This window comes from Ahaetulla prasina, chromosome 11, assembly GCF_028640845.1.
Source record: "Ahaetulla prasina isolate Xishuangbanna chromosome 11, ASM2864084v1, whole genome shotgun sequence".
NCBI classification, from domain to species: Eukaryota; Metazoa; Chordata; class Lepidosauria; order Squamata; family Colubridae; genus Ahaetulla; species Ahaetulla prasina.
This window is the reverse complement of record NC_080549.1, coordinates 15977683-15999438: the sequence shown is the minus strand read 5'-3', so window position 1 is coordinate 15999438 and position 21756 is coordinate 15977683. Positions and strand designations below refer to the sequence as shown.

At 43.1% G+C, this 21756-nt stretch overlaps 1 protein-coding gene across 1 annotated transcript in view; it reads left to right on the top strand.

Annotated features, from left to right (window-relative positions):
- The window catches only part of LOC131183866 (connector enhancer of kinase suppressor of ras 2-like), a 436268-nt gene extending 427796 nt beyond the window's left edge, over positions 1–8472 (top strand). The window contains exons 23-24 of the mRNA XM_058154608.1: positions 2310–2509; positions 8232–8472. Coding sequence (XP_058010591.1) covers positions 2310–2509; positions 8232–8447 — 416 coding nt within the window. The 3' untranslated portion in view covers positions 8448–8472. The remainder of the gene's footprint in view (positions 1–2309; positions 2510–8231) is intronic.
- Positions 8473–21756: the final 13284 nt, after the last annotated feature.

The window sequence follows — 21756 nt, the reverse complement described above, 5'->3', positions numbered from 1 at the left end:
TCATTTTCAGGCTGTTTTGACCTGAAAATGGCCCTGAAAAATGCCCTGAAAATGGCCCCAAAAATGGTCTGAAAACAACCCCAAAATCGCCTGAAAAGAACCCAAAAATCACCTGAAAATGGCCCCCAAAATAGCCTGGGTTTTTTGCCATTTTTGGCTGTTTTCTGGCACTCCGGCACCCATGAAGACCAGCTGGCCAGCACGCCGGAAACCGGAACATCAGCTGGTGATGGTGCGCATACCCACAGAGGGCTCTGTGTGCCACCTCTGTCACGCGTGCCATAGGTTCGACATCACAGCTATATGAGACCTTGAAAAGTTAACACCAGTTGGAGTTGATATTTCTGAACTCGATGAACTCACTAGTCAGCATGACACAATTGCTGGTATTGGTAAAAGTAGGGTCACCTTCACTAATTGAGTCAACAAAATATTTGACAGAACAGATAGAATACAGAACTTAGAATCGTAGGCCTGGAAGGGACCTCAGAGGTCTTCTAGTTCAACCCCTTGACCAAGGAAGAAGATTTATACTATCCCAGTCAAATAATCGTCCAGTCTTATTTGTGAAAACCTCCAATGACCTACAACTCCTGGAGGCAAGCTATTCCATTGATTAATTGTTCTCGCGGTCAAAACATTGTCCTTACTTTTAGGTTGTATCTCTCTTTGACAAGCTTCTACCCATAAGATAGAAACTACTTGAACATTCCCTAGCACAGAAGTGACAAGCCTAAGGACATACTCAGTGGTGGGATTCAACTAATTTAACAACCGGTTCTCTGCCCTAATGATTTCTTCCAACAACCAGTTTGCCAAACTGCTCAGAAATTTAACAACCAGTTCTCCCGAAGTGGTGCGAACTGGCTGAATCCCACCACTGGACATACTGCTGAACTACAAGTCCCATTATACCTTATCACGTTGGCCATGCTGGCCAATCAGCAATATTTAGAAAGTCAAAGGTTCCCAGCTATTCTGGGAAGTTTTGAATACAAGTGTCAAGGTTCCAGAAAAACCTCTTCTGCATAAAAAAAACTCAGAAGCCATTGTCTTTCAGAGTTCTTTACTAGCATGAGGAAACTGGCACACGATGAGTGAAATTCCAAAACTGAACTTCCGGATTCTTTTCCCAGTTATACAAACCCCAAGAGTCCCACCCCCCTGACCCCTTTGATGGTCACATGGTCCCACGTTCTCCCAGTTCATTCGAATATCTTTTCGCCACTCCTCCTGCAGATGTGAACACCATCCGACCTTGACCGCTTGAAGAATGTTACCATACCCCTCAACCCCCCTTCTTCCCCTCAGGGGAAAAATGTGGCAGCGTCTGGAACCCTAAAGTCTAGTATGGTTTCCAGGCCTGACAACAAGTAGTCCTCAATGTACAACATACATTGTTTCAAGCTACAACAACGTTGGAAAAGGTGACTTATGGCTAGTCCTTAGACTTAGAACCATTGCAAGCATTCCCAGGGTCACGTGATCAAAATGTGGTGCTTGGCCATTTCTATGTATTGATGATGGTTGCAGAGTTTTGAGACTTACACGATTGGCCATTTGCCATTTTCCCAGCCAGTTTTTGACAAGCAAAGTCAGTGAGGGGAAATCAGGTTGACTTAACATCTACATTATTCCCTTATCAACTGCAGGGATTTCGAAAAAGGGTCACAGAATTGAGCATGACTCCCTTAACCATCTTGCTTAGTGATGGAAATTCTGATCCCAATTGTGGATGCAATTTGAGGATTGATTGTAGACAATAGGACCTTAAGTCTGGATTGTAATTGCATGACACTGACAATGACTTCAAATAGGATGTTTGAAATGTATTAAGAGCCAGCTATAGCTCTGGAATTCTGTTGTTTGGTTTAGTTCATTCCCAAAGTTCACGTAGGTGGGAAAATGGCTCTTTAATAGGTTTTATTTTTATATTTCATTGGAATTAAACAGAGATAACAGTAGCAATAACACTTAGATTTATATACCACTTCGCAGTGCTTTACAGCCCTCTCTAAATGGTTTACAAAGTCAGTATATTGCCCCAAACAATTTGGGTCCTTATTTTACCTACCTCAGAAGGATGGAAGGCTGAGTCAACCTTGAGCCAGTCAGGATTGAACTGCTGGCAGTGGGCAGAGTTAGCCTGCAATACTGCATTCTAACCACTGTGCCACCAGGGTTCCTAATAGTCATAGCACTTATTTACACAATATTCATTTGCACAACAAGGATTACATCTTTAACTTTGCCTGTTCCGCTTCACTATAAATATATCTAGGTTCTAAAGCAGGTTTGCTTCTCTTTAGAAAAAGTAGAAGAACGAAGGAAGAGCACCGATGGTCTTCATGAACTCTACAAGACTTTGGAACAAGCCAGTTTGTCAGCCTTTGGAGAGCAACGTCCTTCCACCAAGCAGGAATTCCGGAGGTCCTTCGTAAAGAGATGCAATGACCCTGTCATCAATGAAAAGTTGCATCGCATCAGAGTACTCAAAAGTACTTTAAAAGTAAGAACACGTTATCCCTGTAGTAGATTCAGTGAAAGGGGCTGTAGCCAGGGGTGGGCTGCTGGGGGTTCGCAGGGGTTCAGGAGAACCTCTAGCTAAGAGTCTGTGCAGTTTGGAGAACCCCAAAATCCCACTCCTGGCTGACCCCGCCCACCCCACCCCTCCCACGAGTCCCCATGCGGCCCATTTTGGATGCAGGTAAGTGCAGGCTGTGGGCGGAGGCTTAGGGAGGGCGAAAAACGGGCCTACTGGAAGTTCGGGTCCGTTTCCAGCCTACAGAGGGCATCCAGAGCCTGAGGAAACCATTTTCGCCCTTCTGGAGCCTGGGGAGGACAAAAACACTCCTCCACCATGGTGCAGGAGGCCGACTAGGCCACGCCCACCATAACCACACCCACCCAGCAACCGGGCAGACAACCCCTTGCTAAAATTTTTGAAGCCCACCCCTGGCTGTAGCTTGTTATAATAACAACTGAGAGTTTTTCTACTTCTGAATCAGAGGAATGCAGAAAGGCCAATTCTCCATCTAGTGGCCATCTCTAGGTGCAAGCCAGGAGAAGGCCCGTTTGACCCATGAATGTTCACAAGACCTTGCTGCTCTCATTCAAATAGTGAAAGAGCTATTTCTATCGTCACATCACAAGATCTTCCCATTACGGCCTGGTTGAAACATCATGACACCAAGCCAGAAAAGGGCAAGAACAACTAAACTGGGGTGCGATAAGGGTCAGCAGAATTCAAGATGACATTATATATAACATTAGTGGGAATGTAATGACTCTAGGCCAGGGGTCTGCAAACTTGGCTCTTTTAAGACTTGTGGAGCTCTGGGAGTTGAAGTCCACAAGTCTTAAAAGAGCCAAGTTTGCAGATCCCTGCTCTAGGCTAATGATTCACTTGACTCCACCTTCCAGCTCTGCCTCCTCTTTTTCCTTCACATAACGACGATGCTGCTGCTTTCGTCATTCTGCTTGCTTCCCCCACCCATTTCACCCCAGACACTGTTGATTTCACCCCAAATGGATTTAAATGTTTGATTCGATTCATTCTTTTATCCTTGCTGTTGTCAACTTAATTGTTGTGTTTCATCCAATCTCACCTCAGCCGGGGTCTTCTTATCTGCTTCCGAACACGGAGGAATGTTCTAGTATGCCTCCCGGCCCCAGCCCTGGCTCCATGCCCAGACAGGCTGAAGAGGAAGAAATACCTCCAGCCCCCAGCTCTGGCTCCATGCCCAGGCAAACGGAGCAACTAGACCCCTCCCCCTCCTCCACAGCATGTGAGCCTGAGGGAGGTCAATTGCCAACAGCTGCAGACTGGAGTGACCCTCGCGTCAGAAGACTTGATAGGCGGAGGCAACAGAAGGAAGGGAGGGGCAGGCCTGGATAAGTGCTGAGTCATGGAGCCACACCCCATGGCCTATATAAAGGATCTGCTTTCTGGCATTCTCTGAGTCAGGCAAAGTCTAAACATATCTTGCTGAAGTCACTTTCTGGTCTCCTGCCTGCCCTGAGGACTTTGCTAGGACTTTGGCAGAGCTGCAGAGGCACGCCTGATTCGGATTTCCCTGACCCGGCCATCAGCGGAGGAGTGGGACACGACATTAATCTCATTCCTCTACATTTTTTTCCCACCCACTCCCTTTTCCTTGGGTTTTATTTCAAAGTTGAAGGGAGGGGATAGCATCAACCTTCAGAGATAGCATCAAGCCAAAACTAAAGTTCAAAATTAAATGAATAATAACGAACCATAAATCATGCACATGTCAAAAAAAAAAAAAAGCCCGATTAGATCGTGTAGCCTCAAGAATGCAGTTAGCTGGAAGGCTTCTCATGCTACTGCTATTCACAAAGTGGAGTGATTAAGCTATTATTTCTTTTCTTCTTTTAATGATTCCTTTTTTTCTGCTAAGATAAAGATGGAAAATACGAAGCAGGCTAAAAAAATCAAGGAAACTTCTGAAATCCCACAAATGAGGCAGTGCGGTTGCATCAGGGAGAGCCAGTTTAGTGTAGTAGTCTGGGCTAGAAATCAGGAGGGTATGAGTTCTAGTTCTGCCTCAGACAGGAAGCCAGCGGGGTGACTTTGGGCCTGTTACTCTCTCTTTTTCAGCCCTAGGAAGGAGGCAATACCAACCTTCTAGAGCAGGGGGTCTGCCACCATAAGCACTTGAAGAGCCATTTGGACCCGTTTCTCACAGAAAACAAAACATCAGGAGCCACAAAACCTGGGTGGGCGTGGCCAACTCAATGTCACTCACTTCCACCAGTCACATGACAACCCCCCCCCAGCCATGCCTACCCAGCCGGTCATTAGGGCAGAGAACCAGTTGTTAAAAAACACTAGGAATCACAAAATCCTTTTGACATCTTTCTCTCTCTCCCCTCCCTCCCTCCACAGCATGTGAGCCTGAGGGAGGTCAATTGCCAACAGCTGCAGACTGGAGTGACCCTCGCGTCAGAAGACTTGATAGACGGAGGCAACAGAAGGAAGGGAGGGGCAGGCCTGGATAAGTGCTGAGTCATGGAGCCACACCCCATGGCCTATATAAAGGACCTGCTTTCTGACATTCTCTGAGTCAGGCAAAGTCTAAACATATCTTGCTGAAGTCACTTTCTGGTCTCCTGCCTGCCCTGAGGACTTTGCTAGGACTTTGACAGAGCTGCAGAGGCACGCCTGATTCGGATTTCCCTGACCCGGCCGTCAGCGGAGGAGTGGGACACGACATTAATCTCATTCCTCTACTTTTTTTTCCCACCCACTCCCTTTTCCTTAGGTTTTATTTCAAAGTTGAAGGGAGGGGATAGCATCAACCTTCAGAGATAGCATCAAGCCAAAACTAAAGTTCAAAATTAAATGAATAATAATGAACCATAAATCATGCACATGTCAAAAAAAAAAAAAAGCCCGATTAGATCGTGTAGCCTCAAGAATGCAGTTAGCTGGAAGGCTTCTCATGCTACTGCTATTCACGAAGTGGAGTGATTAAGCTATTATTTCTTTTCTTCTTTTAATGATTTCTTTTTTTCTGCTAAGATAAAGATGGAAAATACGAAGCAGGCTAAAAAATCAAGGAAACTTCTGAAATCCCACGAATGAGGCAGTGCGGTTGCATCAGGGAGAGCCAGTTTAGTGTAGTAGTCTGGGCTAGAAATCAGGAGGGTATGAGTTCTAGTTCTGCCTCAGACAGGAAGCCAGTGGGGTGACTTTGGGCCTGTTACTCTCTCTTTTTCAGCCCTAGGAAGGAGGCAATACCAACCTTCTAGAGCAGGGGTCTGCCACCATAAGCACTTGAAGAGCCATTTGGACCCGTTTCTCACAGAAAACAAAACACCGGGAGCCACAAAACCTGGGTGGGCGTGGCCAACTCAATGTCACTCACTTCCACCAGTCACATGACAAACCCCCCCCCAGCCACGCCTACCCAGCCGGTCATTAGGGCAGAGAACCAGTTGTTAAAAAACACCAGGAATCACAAAACCCTTTTGACATCTTTCTCTCTCTCCCCTCCCTCCCTCCACCCTCTCTCTCCCTCTCTCTCTGTATCTCTACCCCGGCCGCTTCTCCATCCCCATTGTCGCCCTTACCTTCTCAGGCCAGGCAAGGAGTGACTGGGTGGGGAGGGGGAGGAGCGGGGCCAGCCAGTGGTGGGATCACCCAACAGGGAGCCACAGCAGAGGGCCCAAAGAGCCGCATGCGGCTCTGGAGCCGCAGGTTGCTGCCCCCTGTTCTAGAGAGACATGAATTCTTCTCCTCTGATGTTCTCCTGAAGTCAAACAAGGGCACCTGTGTTAAGATTTGTGACTTGTGTCTTCTAAGACAGTCATGATAGTTCAAAGCCTGGCTCATTGCATTGGGGTCAGAGGTGGTATTCAGCTGAATTCAGACCAGTTCGGGCGAATTGGTAGTGGAAATTGCGGTGGACCAGCTTACCCGCCCACCCGCCCTGGCTCTATGCTGTCCTATTTACGTTTTTGAGGCCGGGCACATGCGCAGAAGGCACGCGCACAAGCAAAGCACATGCACGGAAGGCCGGGCGCATTCGCGGAAGGCGTGAGCTTGCACGAAGCGAGCATGCACACACATGGCAAACCGGTAGTAACAAAATGTGAAAGCCACCGCTGATTGGGGTCATTTATATGTCTTCCTATGTCTGGACGTTCAGTGGTCCATTTGGCTTTCCATTAGGAAGCAATGTTAAGATTGTTGGACAGATGCCATTGGGTGCTTCTTAGAGCTGAGTCTTCTGGCTGGTAAATAAGTATGCACTAGTACAGAGGTGTCAAACTCAAGGCCTGGGGGCTGGATCCGGCTCGTGGGGTACTTAGATCTGGCCCACGGGGCCACCCTGGAAACAACGAAGGACCGGCTTGCGATGCTCTGTCAATGAAAATGGAGCTTGGGAGGCCTCCTGAGCTCCATTTTCACTGGCAGAAGGTTGCAGGAGGCTGTTGCAGCCAAAACTGGAGCTTGGAAGCTCATTTTCACTGGCAGAGCACTCGGCCACCATAGGCACCCTCAACACGAATGATGTCAAGCTGGCCATGCCCACCCTGGCCACGCACACCCTGGCCCCTCCAAGGTCAAACACAACCCTGATGCGGCCCTCAATGACATCGAGTTTGACACCCCTGCACTAGTAGGAGTGAGCTGTTCATAATATTTCTCTTTACTCTCACTAGTGCCTCTTGCCTTCGTAACAATGTTTTCTGTGTTCTCTCACTAGTGCCTCTTGCTTTCGTAAGGCCGGTAGTGCCATGTGGCTCAGAAGAGGAAGGCCAGCAAGTCGAAGTAGTTTTAATACATCCGCTTGTAATTATCAGGGATCATAACTTACTGGCATCTAACTTACTCGTATGGCAGCTGTGAAACCGTACAGGGGCACAGTATTCTGCTGTAGACTAGCCCTGGTTCTGATGACTTGTGTCAGTTTTGAAAGGCAATTTTCTTTTTGCTTCTTAACTGCCACATATTTTAGCTGGGGAAGTTGGGAGGGGTTGTTGTTGGAGCGGTAGAAAGTTAGTCATAACAACATTCCGTATTCAAGGACTTTTGCCTGCATTTGATGGAGACTGCCTGAAGACTGTATCCAATTGAGTGTGAAGAATTGATTGGACAATGTGATGAACTTGTGAGTGTGGGGCAGGGCTGTGAACTGGGTGTGGAAAACCTGGAAGCTTTCAGATTCGGGTTTTCCCAGCTGTGCCAACATGACATCTCTAATAAATTGCAACTTTGAGGAACCTCAAGCCTCAGAGCTTTAGTTCGTTGGGGGTGTTCCTTGGAACCCTGACATTAACCAAGTGGATGGAACATTAATTGGTGGGACTTTGGCCACCAGAATTGTCTCCTAGTCAACTGGAGGGTTTTCAAAAACCTAAAGTGGCCTCCAAGCCGAGAGTCATGACTAAGGATGGCAGCCAGGGGTGGCATTCACTTACTTTCCCTACCGGTTCACAAATGTGAGCATGAGTGCCCATTTCCGCGCATGCACCCGGCCTCAAAAATGTGCCTAAATAGGACAGCACAGAGCCTGAGCGGGTGGGCGATTGGTGGGCCCGGTCGCAATTTCCACAACCGTTTCACCCAAACTGACCCGAACCAGCTGAATACTATTTCTGGTGGTAGCTGAAGCTCCCCCATTTAGCTCCACTTAATTTCTAGAGTATGTTGTTCCTAGGACTGATTATTCCATTTGAAAATGTTCTCTTTTTCCTGATAGGCCAAGGAAGGAGATCTGGCCATGATCAACAACTTGCTCCACGAACCTAACTTGACGTCCAAGAAATTCAAAGAATGGAAAACAAAGAACTATGAGTTTTTTCTGGACATTTGTGAGTACAGCGGTGCTTTGAAAGCCCAGAACGGAGCTTCTGAACTCACCATTACGGCCTCTCTGCTCTCACACACACATTCCTTCATCGAAACCCACGTCTGACTACGCGAGGGATTGTCGTAGGAGGGCGGAGAGCAACCGGGGATGGGGGGAGGGAGGGTGGACGATCCCTTGTGACAAAACACTGTAACCCGTGTCAATAATGTATCCAGCTATATTGTAAATAGATTGGATAAGAATTTAGTACCATCGGATGCCTACTGCATTGCATGACCAGACGGACTTCTTTCTTTATTTTTTACTCCTCTTTTCTGGAATTACTTTGGGTTGTTTTCCAATTCTGCTTTAGTAAGAAGCAGCATAGAAGGACGAACGGGCATCAGACGACACAAAACTGCAGTATATTTATGAAACGCCAGTATACTTACCCGTATTTAAGGAAGAAGAAAAAAAAAACGCCTTGGAATTTAGTCCAGAGAATTCCTCTTTCTTTTATATACGTAGATATATTGCGCCTGCTCGTATCTATGTATATAAAATGGAACGTGAAAGCTGAGGTTTTATTTTTTTAAAATATTTCCAGATGTCCATCCTCATAAATCTCCCTCCCCCCTCCTTTTTTTTCCTGAAGAGTAGAAATTTTAAATATGAAAGTGGGGGGGGGAGAAAAGAAAAGAAAGGAAAAGAAAGGAGTCATCACTCCTAGAGAAAGAGGGTTTAACCATTCAGCATTTCCAAGAAACAACCAGGATTGTGAAATATAAAGAGAGCTTAGAAAGAAGTCTAGAAATGGAAAAGTTAAATCTCCCCCCCACTACTACCCCTTTTTTGGCGTGCCTTAAAGTATACAGCATTTATCCAAGAAAACCACTTGCTTTCTGTTTGAGCCTCTCCAGGCTCCAACACGCTGTCGAAATGCTGTGCTATTTTTACAAAACCGTGCCTGCTTTTCAGAAGACTGACCCGAGACGTGCGCGTGAGGGTGTGTGCACGCTTACACACCCGTATGTTAACATGGGAGAGAGAAGAAATTAAGGTACAAAAAACTGTTCGGGGGCAGGATTGCGTGAAATGCAGCTTCTGCTCACCTTCTGGGCCATCGCAAGTCGGTGGCCGAGAACATAAATAATCCGTAATTTCTGAAAATCGGTAGCTATTCCGGGTGTCAGCAATTGTCCACTGTGAATTGAAGGCCAGAAACCGACCAATGGCAAAATTCTGATCTTGTCTCTTTTGCAGCTTCAAGACAGAATAATGAAAAAAGAAGGCCAGACTGAACACCGATGGCTTTCTATATTTACACTGTGCTATTGAATAAAGATCCTCAGATTTCTGATTTGAGAACCTTTGCAATAAAAGAAACCTACATCCTGTCAAGGCATTATCACTGAACAGGGAGTTCAATGCCAGTAAGAGACATGGGTTCTCCTAATCACTCTTGATCCTTCTGAACCTGCCTCGTTGAGCAGGAACTCATTGTCCATCTCATGTTCATTCAAAAACAAGTGGAAGCCTCAATATGTTCAGGAACACTACTACTTCTGTTATTGTTAGTTGCGAAGTTGTGTCCGACCCATCACGACCCCATGGACAATGTTCCTCCAGGCCTTCCTGTCCTCTACCATCCTCTGGAGTCCATTTAAGATCACGCCGACTGCTTCAGTGACTCCATCCAGCCACCTCATTCTCTGTCGTCCCCTTCTTCTTTTTGCCTTCAATCTTTCCCAGCATCAGGCTCTTCTCCAGCGAGTCCTTCCTTCTCATTAGGTGGCCAAAGTATTTGAGTTTCATCTTCAGGATCTGGTCTTCTAAAGAGCAGTCAGGAGTACCAGTAATAATAATAATAAGCAAATCTCTGCCCTGCAGATGTTGCTGGATTGCAATTCATATTGTTCTCCAAAACCGGAGCTCGCCAAGGATCCATCCTAAAAGTTTCTAGTCAACTTTCAAAGAAGTAGGAGTAGAAAACTCTTGCATACCTCACTGCCCAGCATGGATAAGGGGTGAGCATTCAAAGCAGACCTTGACAGTAAGCAAAAAGGATATTAGGTGTAACGTTACCATTTTTTAATTTCCGCCTGACTCTGAGGATTAAAACTTAATTGGAAATATTCTAGACTATAGAGCACCATTTCTCAACCTTGGTGGCTTTAAGATGTATGGACTTCACAGCTTCCAAAGTTGGACTTCCAAACTCCAGTCATCTTACAGCCACCACAGCTGAAAAACATTGCCATAGAAGTTACATAGCCACAGATTGAAGAAACAGATTGGGGTCTCTAGAAGTAGCCTAACATATGGAGCCTACTAGAATGAGAATATATCTGCTGAATATAACTCCGCATTGGCAACAGGAAGGGCATCCGGCCAGTAAACACTCAGCTCCATTCAGTTGCCCACCCCACAAGGGATTATGGGGTCATTAAAAGAAGATGATGAAGCCTACTAGAGCTTTTTCAGAAAACTAGAATGCAGGTAATCCTCAATTTGCAACCATTCATTTAACAATTGTTCGAAGTTGTGATGGAAGTGAAAAAAGTGACTTATGACCAGTCCTTGCACTGATGGCTGTTGCAGTGTGCCCATGGTCATGTGACCAAAATTTGGCCACAAGGCAATCGGCAAGGTCACTTGTGACTTTCCCAGGAGGCTTCTAACAAGTAAAGTCAGTGGGAGAAGTGGATTGCATAACAATTGAATCATTTAGCAAGGGATGTTCCCGTTGTGGTCATAAGTCAAGGACCACCTGTTTTAAGAGTATTGGGATGCTACCATAGGCTCATCGGAGCATTATGGGAAAACTTCCGGAAGTCTATCCGCAGTCTAAATAAGTCTTGTTAGAAGGGCAACTTCCAATCATAAGCAGACGTTGAACAAGGAAGTTGGTACTTGAGACAGAAGACCTAAATTTCTACTCCAGATCAATAAAATTAAGCTAGTAATGGGCTGTTGATTGTCCCTTTTTCATTCCCTTTATTTTTTCCCAGATGCGCTTCTTAAAATCGAGCCCATTCAGGTTGGCTTCTTGTAAGGCCAAGCCTAACCTATGGATTTTAGACAACATAGAAGGATGAATTAAGAAGAGAAACATTCATTTAAGACACCCCTTGGTGTATACTGGTTTACACTGGGTCCCTTGCGAGCCTATTAGATGTATGCTGCAAGGAGATGGCCTCTACTTATTTAGGAAGAACTGACATCAAATTCTTACCAGAAGAGCATTTGGAAGTACAATGCTATGTTGTGAGTTTATTTGCTTTAAACCTTTTGCACCCTTCGGCAAAGCGGGTAGAGTTTTGATTGCATCATCATATCCATCCATCATATTGCCTTTTTGGATCATACCTTGAGACATTCCTGGCACATGAAAAAAACCTAACACCTTGACTACAGAGTTAGAAGTCCAAATGTTGAAAGCATTACTAGGATCAAACAGAACTCTGTTGGCCACCATCTGACCACCCGCTAGCCATAGAACATAGGTCAGATAACTTACTTAACTACCCTGTTTCCCCCCAAATAAGACATCCCCTGATAATAAGCCCAATTGGGCTTTTGAGCGCATGGCAATAAAGCCAAGCGCTTATTTCAGGGTTCAAAAAAATATAAGACAGGGTCTTATTTTGGGGAAAACAAGGTAAGTTAAGTTAAAGCCTTGGCAGGAATATTTGCACTGAACGATAAGCCTGGTTAGTTTTAAACTTGGTTGGCTTTTTGGGTTGGAATTTTGATGTCTGTGTTGAAAACCCAGGTTAGTTTTTCATTTAATAGATCAAGAACATTACATCCAGTTTTGGTCATCACACTATTAAAAAAAAGATGTTGAGACCTTAGAAAGAGTGCAGAGAAGAGCAACAAAGATGATTAGAGGACTGGAGGCTAAAACATATGATGAACAGTTGCAGGAACTGGGTATATCTAGTTTAATGAAGAGAAGGACCAGGGGAGACATGATAGCAGTGTTCCAGTATTTCAGGGGCTGCCAGAAAGAAGAGGTAGTCAAGCTATTCTCCAAAGCACCTGAAGGCAGGACAAGAAGCAACGGGTGGAAACTAATCAAGGAGAGAAGCAACCTAGAATTAAGGAGAAATGTCCTGACAATGAGAACAATTAATCAGTGGAACGGCTTGCTTCCAGAAGTTGTAGGTGCTCCATCACTAGAGGTTTTTAGACAATTGACATGTCTAGAATGGTATAGCATTTCCTGCCTAAGCAGAGGTTGGACTAGAAGACCTCCAAGGTCCCTTCCAACTCTGTTATTCTGTTAAGAACAAACTCACATGGGCTAATTTATTAACCAAATTAAGCATAGTATGTGAACATAACCACTGAGCAGTGGCACTAATGCCACCAGAGAAAAAATAGCAGCTGCAACCATGGCGTGGTAAGGCCAGATACCAGCTCCAGAGATAAAAACTTCTAGGATTTAAAGAGAAACATGTGAAATTTAAAAAGAAGCATATTTATAATGCCAGGGTGAAACTAGGGCCTGATTTGACAGAACAATTTTTGTTTGCTAAACCATGGTTTACTTAGTTGTAAACAAGCATTGTACCCTTGTCCTTTCCTTCCCTGAACACTTCAATCGTGGTTTATTAAACCAGAATAAACTGGCTTACCTAGCTTTATTCAGTCGGATGTATATCTCATTAGACCATGGTAACTACTTTGAAATAGGCAGATACAAGCTTCTGTCACAATCTATATCTATCAAACAGAATATGATAGCAGTTTGATATTGTGGTTTTGATATTCTGGTAATCTGTAATTCTAAGATTAAGGTAAAAGTATAGAAGGAAAGATGGTGTCATAAACCAGAAAAGGTAGAGATAGAGGGACAAAGATGGGGTTTATATGCCCCAATCTCAGTTTTAATATGTCTGAATCAGACCTTTTGACTCTTGTTTATTTAACAATTACTTTTCCAAAGAGCTTTTTTTTCCCCCTTTTGTAAACTACTTTTTGCTCTTAGAAAAAGAAAGCATCTACATTTTTTGGGCAAGTTTAAAAGCAGTATTTGATACACTGGTGATAATAGATTCTAGTGCTTCCAAAGAAGACGCTGAGGTAACTTCATCCCAAACCATGTGCTTCCCAAAATACGTTGCCAAAGGTTTATAAATCCAATGTTTGAGGGGGGTTTGTGTTTTTGTTAGTCTCTCACATGTCGGTCACTGTATAAATCTATGCAGATCAGCCTTTTTTAGAGAATAGCTGTACAAATTTGGAAACTCTGATCTTGGCAGCTAGATTGATTCCGCTTCTCTGTGTCTGCACTAACTCATTTCTTTGCATTAAGAGCTCACACAATCAATCTTTTCTCTCTCTCTCTCTCTCTTATTGAAAATGGCAATTTTATTGTTTATACAGTAGCAATCTTTCTCGATCTTAGCAGCTTTAAGATGTCTGGACTTCAACTCCCAGAATTCCCCAGCCGGCATAGGTAACACTGGACTATAGGATCCTGGACATGCATAGCAATCTAAATTTATGTCTCTTAAGATAAATGAACAGTATTCCTTCATCTCCATCTCTCTCTCTCTCTCTCCCTCCCTCTCTCTCTCTCCCCCTCCCTGCCTCTCCCCTCCCCTCCTCTCTAAATGCATTCCTACACAGGAATGAGAGTTCCCAGTTTTGTCAAAAAACATAATATTGCTGTTCTATTAAGAAACACCATATAACGGATCGAGCCTAAGGTTGTTGCATTTGGTTTCCACTAAAATCAGTGCTTTCAATAGCAGAGAAAATCTATGGTTCAGGGTTAAATTGTGGTTTTTGAGCTTGTCTGCTTGCAGGTGTTTCATTACCCGACTAGGCAACATCATCAGTGTGAGTGTGTGGGTTTTGCTACCAGGTTTTATTTGAGGGGCTGAGGGGTCCTTCTTGGTGGTTCCTTGATTAGACTAGTTGTCGTGTCCCATGAACGAGTCAAGGAAGTCCGTGGCAAACTTGGCAATGAAGCCTCTGCAGCTTGCCAAGTCCCTTTGAGGTTTATCAGGGCAGGCAGGAGTCCAAGTTGTGACTTCAGCGATAGGGTCCGGTATCAGCAAACTCGATAAGACTTTGCTTGACTCAAGGTTGGAATGACAAAAGCAGGTCCCTTATATAGGCTGTGGGGTGTGGCTCCATGACTCAGCATCTATCCAGGCCTGCCCCACCCCTCCTTCTGCTGGCATCATTTCTCAGATCTCCGGAAGCGAGGGTCCACCTACGCTGAATTGTCTTCAGCTGGATCTGCTGTCAGTAATTTCAGCACCTGGCTGGCTTCCTCTGACGGCTGAGCCAAAGGAACACACGCCGTATGAGTGAGGTTTATCGGGCTTGTTCGTTCACTCCTGGCATCCTCTCCGGGCATGGGGCCAGGGCCGGGGGCTGGAGGCATGACAGGCTGTTCATCTTCATTATCAGACTCGGAGTCTGATAAAAGACCCGGTTGGAGACGGGAGGGACCCGGCTGAGGAGAGGAGGGAGGACGAGTCACAACACTAGTGTTTTCTGCCTGTTCATTTGTCTAGTGGTGAGTCCTGCTTTTCTGAATATAGCCTGCTGGAGGGGTACTGTAGTTTGGTCACCTTCTTAATTTTTTTATTGTCTCCTGTGAACAGGAGATAATTATAATTTATGTTTCTATGGATGGATGGTTTAAGCCCGAGATTTCAGCGGAAATCAAATGCAAATGATTAAGATGAGCTACAGCTTGGTGCTATTTCATCTACACCAAGAAGCATCTTCCGGGCAAACATTTTAATCAAGAGCCACATTTTGTTGATAATACGGATGCATCTGAAACAAATAAGACTGTAAAGATAAAGGCCACAGGGATGAAATTGTTTGATTTCTTTTTGTTTTCTCACATATTTTGTTTTCTTCTTGTTTGTTGCTTAATTTTAATAAGTTTCATGATAAGATAAAAATACAAAATCAAACAGAAGTTAGAGAACTAAGAGAGGAAAGAAGGAAAATAGCAACTTCCAACTTTTTTCAGTATAGTAAGATACAAAAAAAAAAATACAAACTCAACCCTTTATTTTACAGTTCACAACATTTAAGCCATTTCTATAACAACAAATTCATTCTAATCATCAAAACCTAAAAGCAAAGTTTCTCTTTTTTTTTCATTTTTAAGCAAAAAGTCCAGAAGTGGTTTCCAAGTAGAAACAAAACAGACCTAAAAAGGTCCCTTCCAACTTTGTTAATCTATTAAATTCTTCTCTTTGAATAAAGAGAAGCCCATTTTGCCATCTCCATTCATTCCATCGCTTTCACCTTCCGCTCTTCCATTGTGGAAATTGGTGTGTTTTTCCATCTTTGCACATAGAAGATTCTCGCCGCTTGTTAACATATAGAATAACAAAGTTCCGAGTTTTCTTTCAAGTTCTTTGTCCATCAAACTTGATGATTAAAAGCGCCTTCTTTGCAGTTGCATTTCCAACTTTAAAACTCCTTTATACATTCTTGATAGTTTCTCAGGAGTTAAATACCAATGTTAGACACCTTCTTTTCTTCTTTTCCATCACACCCTTTTCTTTCATCCTCTCCCTCTTAAACTCCTAAATGGGCAGGGACGGAGAGATGGCTAGAAGCTGATCTGAATGTTTCTAAGACCATGAGTTGTTTCTAAACCTTCTTAAAGTCTTATTTAACTTCCATCCTTAATGTCTTCCAGTAGGATACCTGTGAAGTGTGACTTAAGTGTCATGAAAACCTGAAATAGGCATTCACCTCACGTGAATCCATTCAGGCCCAACATTTGTGCAATTGTAGTGAGTGGTAGAAAACTCAGATCAAATTTGGTTGTGTGTTTTTGTCCCGTTGATGGAAGCAAAAAAGTAGTTCTCTGATACATACATCATATGTATTCTCAGGCAAAGAAAGCTGAAGCAGTTCAATTAGATACATCTGCACTCAAATATAAACCATGCTACGTTGGATTTCAACAGTCAAAATCTTCTTCCAAAGAATCCTGAGAAATGTAGCTTTGTGAAAACATTGATTGTCCCGTGGTTGGATTCGCTCATCGTACGAAACCCTGAATCCACAGTAAACATGGCTGGATTTGCACAATATATTAAGGCTGTTGCTTCCTTATACCTAACATCCTTGGGATCTGTTTTTTTGTTTGTTTGTTTTGTTTTTGGGGTGTTTTTTTTTTTTTACTGTATCTCCACTGCATTCCTCTTGTCCTCAGTCTAGGACAGGGGTCTCCAACCTTGGCAACTTTAGGACTTGTGGACTTCAACTCCTAGAATTCCACAGCCAGCTTTGCTGTTTGGCTTTGAGCGAGCGAGCTATCAACAACAAATGTTCATGCTAGCTAGGATAACCTTCTACACTATTAAGGATGAGTGGAGTGCAGTGCAGGAGTGGAGAAAGCCGTTAAACCATGTTTCGTGGTTGATCAGAACAAATTGCTGGTTTCTTGCAACATGCTAAGCCCAACCAAACCAAATAGTTGCTTAGAAGACGAAATGAACCACTCCTAGGTTAGTCTGGTTCTTGGGAAGAAGCCTGACAAATGGATCCGATCTGTCCCAAAAGATGTGACTTGAAAGTTGTTAAGAAGAGGAAGAGAAATTGAGGAGAGAGCTCTTTGCTAGAGTTGTGCAGGCTCTCATAATGTCTAGAGCCCAGCACCACTCTGCTGTTCCGCCAATGAATGGAGTCCAACTTTTTTCAAAGTTCCCTGTCTGCCCGAACAAAGATGCCACTGCTTTAAAGAGTCCCAAGAGACTCTTTAAAGCAGCGGCATCTTTTCTTCAGGCTTCATTGTCAACATGTGCACAGCCTTCCTATCTGCACTGATAAATAAGCATCCTTCCACCTTTGACACTGAAGCTGTATTAGCAGAACACTTTGCTTCGTAACACCATTCGTTGCTGGTCCATAGGTAACCTCGCCTGATTTATTAAATAGCAAATCAATACGAATTTTTTTTTGTTTACAAATAGAGAGCTTTTTAAAGAATATAATGCTTAAATGTATGAAAAAAAATGTATGACACCATTGTACTAAGGCCCGCACTTTACTTGCATATGAGCTTTGAAATAGGCTGTTGTCTTATTTTTATTTTATTTTTTTCAGTTTTCAGGGGTTGAAGTAGCCACAAGCTGGTACTAAATTTCTGGTTCTCAAGCTGTAGTTTTTTTTAAAAAAAAATGTCTCAGGAGACACATCGGCATTTTAAAGAAAGTTGAAGGTGGTAAGAGAGAGAGAAAGAGACAATGCTTTCACTGTGGTTTCTGTACCAATTTGTCATCTTGAGACAACGAGAAAAGTTGAGGCTGTAACTTTCTACATCCATCTGGGCTTATAGACCACCGATATTCTTACAATACCTTCCGTCATTATGGTGCAACCTGGCCATACAACGTGTGGCTATGTTTTGATGGCCATATTTTGCTAGACCTCTAAACTGTGGTTAGGGACATCATCCTCTGTTTTAATTTTGATACCCAACTTTTCCAACCATGGCTTGAGTCATCCTCCTAAATGACTTACAAATCACAGTTTGGCCCTATTTACCATAGAAGGCGGTTTTAACTTGGTTGTCCCAGCAAACCATGGCTTAACCGAACCCAAAAAGTAAGGAATTAGGCCTGGAAGAGGCAATATAAGGGAATTTGTATTCAACAGTAAATTCAAAAATAGAGTCCTCACTTTGCCAATGATTCAAAATATATATTTGTTTAAATTGAACTGTGGTAATGGAAGAAGGGTGTTTTTGGTTTAAGCGTGGGTTGTATTAAATGTAAGGTTGTCTTCCTTGAATATACAACAGTACCTATGACATTTAACATTTTCCAAACCACAGAATGAAAACAAGAAAAATAATGCATAGGGGGTTTGTTTTTTCTACCACCACCTTCAAACCTCTCTAAAATAGCGACTGATTTCCTGCCAGCCAAAAATCCGATAAATGTCATTTGAGGCAGAAATCTCCGGTTGATGCTAATGTCTTGTTGGCTGTGCTAAGAGAGCTCCACAGTCTTTTCTTTTGTAAATAATGAACAGTCTTACAATTTCCGTAGCAATAGGAGGTTTTAAGCCAACCTTGGACTGTTTTCAAACAACAATTTAACATTCTTGAGCGCCTTGTATTTTAAAAGAAAAGAAGAAGAAGAAGAAGAAAATACGGAGAACAATTGCCTTCTGAAGATGAGGCAGCACTGTTATTAAACCCGCTATAGGATACGTTTGTTCATTTCTAAGTCTTTTGTCACTGATCAATATGTTGTTTGTAGAGAGAATCCCCCCCCCCAGTTGGATGTACTTTTCCCATAAACTGGAAGAACCGAAGAAAAGCTTACAGGGATGGGACATCTGTCAGGGTGACCTTAACTCCAGCCCTGTTTTCCTTAAAAGCTGTGAAAGAGAATTCAAAAGGTGATAGCCAGTTATAAACAGGGGTGGGGGGGATCAACCAGCCCCATTACACCTTTCCTTTTGCCTTGTTGTTTGAAAACATCTGTGCTGTCCACAGCTCCACTGAAAATGGGGATGATGCAGGGGTGAAATCTATTTACCTTCCTTACCGGTTCGGAAGTGCATGCATCGCGTGCATCACATGCGCCCACACGCCCTCTGCGCATGCGCAAAACCTTTCTGCGCATGCGGACAGTGTACAAAACCAGTTAAAACCAGGAAGTATAACGACAGCCGGGCAAGTGGGCATAGCCTCGCACCGCGATTGCTATCGGTTCTCCGAACCACCAGCCAAGATTGCCACCGGATTGAGCGATCCGGTCCGAACCGGGAGCATTTCACCCCTGGGACGACGTCAACCATCATTTGTGTCTTTTAAAGTCCATTCCCCATTGATCTCAATGGGATCTTGTTTCCATAGGTCAGCATCTATGGGATTGCAGTATCAGACCACCAAAATTAAATTTCAACCTCTGGATAATTCAGATTGTTCTGTGTTTTTGGTTTAAGTTTTCCAAGTTCACGAAAGTCTTTTTAATTCTCCTCGCTCTATGTCAAGAAGCAATCACCAATTTGTAGAAGCAATGAATGTTCCTTCTGTTTAGTTTTGTTTTTAGGGGGTGGGGTGGGGTGGGGGTAAATAATAATATTTTTTGGTGTGTCCTTGGCTGCATTTCTTTCTTTTTTTTTCTACCACAGATTAAATGTTAAATTTTTTGTGTGTCTACAATGAGAATTTATGAATGGACCATGAGAATTTATGAATGGAAATAAAATTCACTGTGTGTTTTTCACTGGGCATATACCTCATGGTACATTGCACAGACGTGTAAGTTGTAAGTTGCACTGCAACATTATAAAAGGAACATATTGCTCTTTTTTCAAAGATATTAACTTATTTAAAAAATATATAGAGACTGTATATTATTGAAAAAGGACATTTATTCTTCCTAAATTGAAAAGTAACTTTTGTTTTGGGAAAAGTTGTAAAACTTCAGTTGTACATTGGACTTCAATAAACGGAATTCTCTGCATTTCAAAGATTCGTCTTTCCTTCCTTAGCACTTTAGGTCCTTGAAGAAGAAAACAGAGGCTTTGTTCCTACAACCCATTTGTCAACCACCGGAGGTAGTCCTCAACTTACAACAACCAAGACCAGAATTTCTGTTGCTAAAGAAGAGCCATACCCAATTTTAAAGCCTGTTTTGCCACCGTTGATAAACAAATCATTACAGCTCTTAAGTAAATCATATGGTCATTGCAGTTGTTAAGTGAATCGTACGGTCATTAAGCAAAACCAGCTTGCCCCATTGACCTTACTTCTCCGAAGCCAGCTGAGAAAGTTGGAATTAGCAATCCCAGGACCTGAGATTTTTGCAACTATGCTAAATACATACCCATTGTCCGAATTTTGCTCACAGGACCATGGAGATGCTATGATGGTTATAAACCCAAGAACCAGTTGTAAGTCATTTTTTTCAGTGTTGTTGTAACTTTAAATGGACACTAAATGAATGGTTGGAATTGAGGGCTACCTCTATTACATGTTGAAGATTTAAGCTTATAATTTTAGTTTGTATATTAAACGACTATGGAAGTGTAGAAAGTTAGCATCCACCTCTCTCCTAGAAGAATGAACTATTTTGAGAAATATTAAAAAGGCAGAATGTTATATTTCAACTGGATGAGAAAAGAAGAAATGTGCTCTTGGAAAGCAGCCCCCACCTTCCTTAATAGCTCACAGCAGATGTCAGCATTTAAGAGATAAAGAGAGAGCTAGCTCTATTCATAAGCAAATTCGTTGCAGCAAATGTACAAAGGTAGGATTAGCTCTCAGCCATAATAGGAATTGCCCAACGAGCCCCTTCATTGCATCAGCCCAAACTTCAATCAAACGTAGCTCAGACCAACTCCTAATAGGAAACAGTCAATATAAATCGTAAGGATACCAGCAACAAGGTTACAAGTTGTTTAGTCATAAGTGGAAGGAGATGGGTGATGGGAACGATGAGAAGATTAATAGTAATGCAGACTTAGTAAATAGTTTGACAGTGTTGAGGGAATTATTTGTTTAGCAGAGTGATGGCGTTTGGGAAAAAACTGTCCTTGCATCTAGTTGTTCTGATGTGCAGTGCTCTATAGCATCATTTTGAGGGTAGGAGTTGAAACAGTTTATGTCCAGGATGTGAAGGGTCTGTAAATATTTTCACAGCCCTCTTTTTGACTCGTGCAGTATACAGGTCCTCCATGGAAGGCAGGTTGGTAGCCATTGTTTTTTCTGCAGTTCTAATTATCCTCTGAAGTCTGTGTCTGTCTTGTTGGGTTGCAGAGCCAAACCAGACAGTTATGGAGGTGCAGATGACAGACTCAATAATTCCTCTGTAGAACTGGATCAGCAGCTCCTTGGGCAGTTTGAGTTTCCTGAGTTGGCGCAGAAAGAACATTCTTTGTTGTGCTTTTTCGATGACGTTTTTGAAGTTAGGTGCCCATTTTAGGTCTTGAGATAAGATAGAATCTAGAAATTTGAAAGTCTCTACTATTGATATTGTGTTGTCTAGTATTGTAAGAGGTGGTAATATGGGAGGGTTTCTCCTAAAGTCCACCACCGTTTCTATGGTTTTGAGTGTGTTCAGTTCCAGGTTGTTCTGTCAATCTGCATTAACTTTTTAAGAGATGAAGTGTGGTTTAGAGAACTGGTGAGTACAGACTGGCAAATCTTTTCTCCTCTTCGTAATCATTGCTTTCTTTACGTCGCACGATATGGCGGCTCAAGGTCTGTCCCTGCTGGATTTCTGCCTGTCCTGTAGTTTTACTTTGATTCACCGGATATACGATCACAAAAGTGTTTCTTGAACGTTTTCCTCTATGTTAGCTTGGGGTTAGATTATTTGGTATTCGCCAGATTAAATATTTTTTTTTATTTTTTTTATTTTATTTTGTCACAACAGTATACACAAGCATCAACATAAAACAACAACATATCATATAA